The following is a 6,000-nucleotide window of genomic DNA, read 5'->3' as shown; positions in this document are numbered from 1 at the left end:
CAAGGTTCCACAGGACACCGTGCATCTTGGGGCCCATAAGACATCCTTGGAGCATAAAAGGAAGCGGGAAGTGGTTATTTCTTCAGGAAGGGCCCCAGCAGACAGAACTCATTCAACTGCAGCCTGTTGGGCACCAGGGACCCTAAGGATAGGCTTGATGGAGGGGAAAGAGGTGCGGGGTCGAGCTGTCAGGTGATCCCGAGACAACAAGGCTGGCAGGGCAGCTGGGAGAACGGAGCTATTTACATCCCCAATCTGGGAACGGTGGCCAGGGCTCTGTGCAGCTGGGTGGATGCTTTGGCACACGTCATGGAGACAGCATGCTCGTGTCACACACATGCACCAGACAGACTCGGGCCATCACCACGCTCCCAGTCTGGAAGCTCTGGGGTTTCACGTACTGCTTTCCTCTCTCCCAGCGTGAGTCCCTCCCATGGGGGTTAGCGCTAAGACAGATGGCTCGTCTCCCAGCCAGCTTCTGGAGAACAGGCCACCCCTAAAAGTGGGGGCAGGAGGGTCACATGAGAGGGAAAAGCATCACGGCAGATAAGGGATAAAACTTCAATCACACACGTAGGCTTTTCCTAAGAACTTTATTTCTCCAAAAAGGGAGGGGGGAGGAATCCAAAGTATTAAAATAATCCTCAAATTTCTGTTTTGGAGGAAAAGGACAGATTGACAAAATAATTCATACAAAAATGTCGCTCCTCCTGGCTGCGGCTCTCAGTGGGGAACGTTCCGAGACGCGCGGCTCCTGGGCACCGCTGCTCAGGGTCCAGGCGCGTCCCCTACAGCGGGAGAGCTGCGGGCATCCGGGTGCTGCTTCCTCTGAGTAAACAGAACCGCGCATCTTCCCGCAGACTCGAGGCAGCCTGCTTCCGTGAGTGTTTCTGAGGAGGATGCTAAAAGCAGAGAGGCCCCTTTTCTACACTCTTCCCGGGTGGGGACGACTTGCATGTGAAAGGAAAGGAAGTGAAATGCGCAAGGACTTCTTAGGAGACTGGCTCTGGTACCACGGAACGCCAGGGAGCCTTTACCTCACCGAGGCACTAACAAGCAGCCATGATTTTCCTTCGCCTTTTATGCGGGGCAATTCCACCCTTCTGTATCTATCATCAAAGGAACCGAGCTGGGCAAAGCCAAGTCCCAATCCATAGGAAGTATTTCCAAAGGAAAAAAAAGGGGGGGGGGCAGCTGGAATACGCGTGTCAGCTGAGACTGGTACTGCTGACCGGAGCCCACAGCACGGAGGCAGCGTGGTTTCCCACAGGCGGGCTCTTGCAGGAGCTGGGAGTCAGGACGCGACTTGTCCCCTGAGATGCTAACACAAGCTCGCTGTCCACCGGGAACACTGCTGGGTTCTCCTGGCTCGCGTCAGTTGGTGTTTCGCTGAGGAACAGGGAGGTTCTCGTGAAGATATTTCAGAGTTCCGTGCTCTGAGAAGTCTGAGACCACGTGGTCCTGCCCTCGTAGCAGCCACTTGGTGGTAAGCAGTCCCTCGAGCCCTACTGGGCCCCGGGCATGGATCCGCGATGTGCTGATTCCCACTTCAGCTCCTGCCGAACAGCAACAGTAAAGATGCAGCTTTTCCCAGCCACTGCTCCCTGCCCACCTGCCACACCCACACGGCCTCCCCTTCCCCACCTGCTACCCTCTCCCCTGCCCTGACCCCTCCTCCCCAGACCAGCTCCAGTCCTGCTGTGCTTGGAAGGAGGCTCTGTTGTCACCGCGTATCAACTCCCATAACACAACCCCCATGCCGCCTCTGCTCTCTGTGTACCCCCCCTCCCCCACCCCTGTGCATTTCCGACAATGCTGGAAGTGCTGTCTCTGGCTGACTGTGTGCCGTGTCTTGACGTTTTGGCATGTCTGAAGTGTACAACAATGTTTGGTATAAAGGTTTCAACTCCTCAAAGACTCTTCCAATTCTAGAAGCCAGGAGCGTGTTCTTAGTATCTACAGAAGGCCCAGCACATGGGCACTCACAAGACAGGAAAGGGTTAACCGTTCATTTCCCTTTCCTCTTGCTCCTGGCTCAGACCCAGGGTGGAGGCAGGGTCCACTGACCCATCACAGCTGCACTGAGCGTGCACCACGTACCAGGTACTGTGCTGGGTCCTGGGGATATGGTGGTGACCAGGAGGTACAGCATTCTCTTTCATGGACCTGATATTCCAGGGGGTCAGCCAGCCAGCGCACAGGCAAGTGAACAGTCTCAGGTGGTGCGTGAGTGTGGGGAAGGGGCATGTGACAGACGCTGCGTGGGGGCTGGAAAACCTGCTGGGCGGGGTGCTCAGGCGAAGCCTCCCTGAGGAGGTACCTGCTGGCTGGAACCTGAACACGGACAAGCAGCTGGCCTAGGTGGACCAGGTGAGAGGTGCTGCAGCCAGAGAGGAGCCAGCGCAAGGCCTGAGGGCATACACATGGTGGCTGGCAAGGGCTGTGAGGCTACCAGGTCCACATTCTGGCTCAAGAGCGAAGAAACAATGGGATTTTGGACACAATACCTAATCTAACCTCTCATGCTTCATTTTTTCCCCTCCAATCTGGAAAATGAGGACAATCATAGAATCCATATTATAGAACTAAGTGAGATGATGCATGTAATGCACTTAGCATGGCACCAAAAACCTAGTAAACACACATCTGTTGCTGTCATTAACGCATTTCCCAGAAATCTAACTCAGCTATGGTTTGGGCTTTGCTCCTCTTCCATCCTAGATTTGCACTTGCACAATGGCACCTCAGCACATGAAGTATGCTGTGGGGTAGATGTTCCGGCACAGCCGGCTGAGCTGCCGCTCAGACGCCTGCAGCCCATACTGAAGTCACTGTCTGAGTCCAGCTATTCCAGTTTTCATCCAGCTTCCTGCGAACGCATCCAGGGAGGCAGGAGATGATGGCTCAGGGGACCGGGTCCCTGCCACCCATGTGGGAGACCGTGCTGGAGTTCCCATGTGGACTAGCTTCTGGCTGCTCTGGGGATTTGTGGAGGGAAGAGTCTCTCTCTCTCCTTCCAGGTTCTTACACGTGGATATCAGGGGCCAAGCGCTACAGCTATCTTCTGCTGCTTTTCCCAGGCCATTAGCAGGGATCTGGGTTGGAAGAAGAGCAGCCAGGACTCGAACTGGCACCTGTATGGGATGTCAGCATTGAAGGCAGTGGCTTTACCCCCTACACCACAACGCCGGCTCCCATGCTGGTACTCAGGACTTCCTGTCCTCTCTCATGGAGAGTTCTGAACCTGAGGCCACCTGGCTGTGGCTCTGAAGGACTAAGTCTGCAGAAGCAGTGCTCTTGGGGACCTGGGCAAGTGTGCCTGTTACACCGTGTGTCTGCCCATACCGCAGTGGGAGCAACCCTGGCACCCGAGGTGCATGAGTCCTGGTCTGAAAGGCAGCTGTGTGACTTCAGCAAGTTACTTCCTTGTCTGCATCTCAGTCTCCTCCAAGGAAATGCATGCAAAACAACTGCCTCGTGAACACCCAAAGCACAGGACTTCAGCCGACTCATGGTAGGTAGCTCAGATGACCTCCACTTATCTTGACCAAGCATGTGAGGGTAAAAAGGAGGGTCTCCTCTACCTCACTATGCCCCCTGGACCACACAGGGGTTCACAAGGGAGTCCCTTCTCCCCTGACCAGCCGTTCTTACCTAGTCCAAAGCGGTAGCCATCGGAGAAACGGGTACTGGCGTTCCAGAACACACAGGCACTATCTACGTGCTGGAGGAAGAACTCTGCTGTTTTCTCTGCAGGGTGAAAGAGAAACTGGGTTAGGATGACCCCTGGAGAACACCCCTGCCTCCAGTCACTCAACGGTGACAGAGCTGGGCAAGGTCTGGACCCCTCTGGAGCCTCCCACAAGCTCCCCTCACAGATTAAGCACAAAGGTTGGTGAAAGATAGGAAGAGGACAAAGGCTAACTGGGTCCATCAGAAAGACTGGGCATGGGGCTCTCCCAGGCAGGGTGTGCCCCAGTGCTGGGGGAGCCACCTGCACTCCTGTTTTACAGGCTCTGGGGCCAGACTGCCCAGGCCCGAGCTGCAACTCCAACCCCACACCCACTAGCTGCGTGACGAGCTGCCTGAACCTCTGCACCTGCGTGAACAGGGCCTGATGACTTAAACCTGGCTCACAGGATTAAGACGAAATGAGCTAGCACCTGTGCAGCATGCGTCCTCGTGCACAGTGAGCGTTCAGTTCCCCCTGGCTGTTGTGATTCCCCAACAAATGGAGGCTAAATCCACCAAGTAGGGCATACTTCCCTCAGCACTGGGCCTCGGGGGCCTGACACTAAGGAGTGTCTCCCAGTACACTCTTTGGGGAGCAAACGAATAAATGTGCAGAACTGGTTCTGCCCTTAACCCCTGGGCCATGGTTTCCTCGGTGGTAAAACAGGTTTACTTCAACTGCTCAGTACGGTTCCTGCATGGCTGACAATGCCTGTGACACAGGCTAAGTCATCTTTTTTTTTTTTTTTTGACAGGCAGATTGGACAGTGAGAGAGAGCGAGACAGAGAGAAAGGTCTTCCTTTGCCGTTGGTTCACCCTCCAATGGCCACTGCGGCCGGTGCGCTGCGGCCGGCGCACCGCGCTGATCCGAAGGCAGGAGCCAGGTGGTTCTCCTGGTCTCCCATGGGGTGCAGGGCCCAAGTACTTGGGCCATCCTCCACTGCACTCCTGGGCCACAGCAGAGAGCTGGCCTGGAAGAGGGGCAACCGGGACAGAATCCGGCGCCCCGACCAGGACTAGAACCCGGTGTGCCGGTGCCACAAGGCGGAGGATTAGCCTAGTGAGCCGCGGCGCCGGCCGCTAAGTCATCTTGCAAGTGGAGCTGGTCACCCTGTCCTGCCGCCTCCTGTGACAACGTAGTGAGCTAACAGCCACTCGGCCAAGCAGCCGATGAAGGTGATGCTAGGCCTGAGTGTCAGTTTTCCTGCAGGCCTGGGGGCCTGGGAACCACCTGGAGATCAGAGCAGAGAGAGCAGACACCATATGCTAGAGGCACCTGCACACTGACCGTTTTCTGTGACGATGACATCCGTGTGGGAGCTGCCGTACTTGTGGATGTGGTCAATGGCTTCCTGGACGCTGTCTACCACTTCAATGCACAATTCCAGGTCCCCATACTCAGTTCGGAGTGACTTGACTTCCGAGGGGCTGAAGGTCAGATAGGATGCAAACTTGGGGCCTGCGTGAATTTTCACCTGAATGGAGGAAGTCCACATGAAAACAAGAGAAATGAACAAGCTCAGGGACCAGTGAGATGAGCCTGCACGACCCGGTACGAGCCTGCACAGTCTGGCATCAGCCTGAGAAACCACAGCCCAGGGAGGCTCATGTGGCCAGAAGGGAACCGGCCCCTGCCTCCCTGCCCTCCATGCTGCTCGTTTATGGGAAAGGAATCTGGCCACTCACCAGCCATGTGCCCTTGAGAAAGCTGGAGCAGGGATTGAAGTGGGAAGCCTTTGACTACATCAATGTGCCAGGCATTTTTTTTTAAGAGGAAGGCTATCCAGGGCTCCTCCCAGTTTCCTGACACCATGTCTGCTGTGTGGCTTTTTTTTTAAAGTTTTATTTATTTATTTGAAAAGCAGAGTTACCAAGATGCAGAGGCAGAGAGAAAGAGAGGTCTTCCATTCACTGGTTCACTCCCCAAATGGCCACAATGGCTGGAGTTGGGACGATCTGAAGCCAGTAGCCAGGCACTTCTTCCAGGTCTCCCATGTGGGTGCAGGGGCCCAAGCATTTGGGCCATCTTCTACTGCTTTCCCAGGCATATTAGCAGGGAGCTGGATTGGAAGTGGAGCAGCCAGGACTTGAACAGGTGCCCCTATGGGATGCTGGCATCTCAGGCAGCAGCTTTACCTGCTATGCCACAGCGCTGGCACCATGTGCCAGGCATTTTTTGGCCCAGACATAAGCCCTTGACTTCTGGTATTTTACTAACATGACCGCCTGACAATAAATGTTCCAACCCATGCAGGTTGACACAGGCA

General features: G+C 55.3%; 1 protein-coding gene across 3 annotated transcripts in view; it reads right to left on the bottom strand.

Moving 5' to 3' along the window:
* Window positions 1-576: 576 nt before the first annotated feature.
* ALDH18A1 (aldehyde dehydrogenase 18 family member A1) overlaps window positions 577-6,000 on the bottom strand; it is a 48,403-nt gene continuing 42,979 nt past the window's right edge. For all 3 annotated transcript variants that reach the window (XM_008270243.4, XM_002718544.5, XM_051824010.2), the window contains exons 16-18: window positions 5,022-5,208; window positions 3,655-3,750; window positions 577-1,556 (exon numbers count right to left, since the gene is read on the bottom strand). In XM_008270243.4, coding sequence (XP_008268465.1) covers window positions 1,375-1,556; window positions 3,655-3,750; window positions 5,022-5,208 — 465 coding nt within the window. In that variant the 3' untranslated portion in view covers window positions 577-1,374. The remainder of the gene's footprint in view (window positions 1,557-3,654; window positions 3,751-5,021; window positions 5,209-6,000) is intronic.

This window comes from Oryctolagus cuniculus, chromosome 15 (assembly GCF_964237555.1).
Source record: "Oryctolagus cuniculus chromosome 15, mOryCun1.1, whole genome shotgun sequence".
Lineage (NCBI taxonomy): Eukaryota > Metazoa > Chordata > Mammalia > Lagomorpha > Leporidae > Oryctolagus > Oryctolagus cuniculus.
Note: the sequence above shows the minus strand (reverse complement) of the source record. Positions and strands in the feature narration are given on the sequence as shown.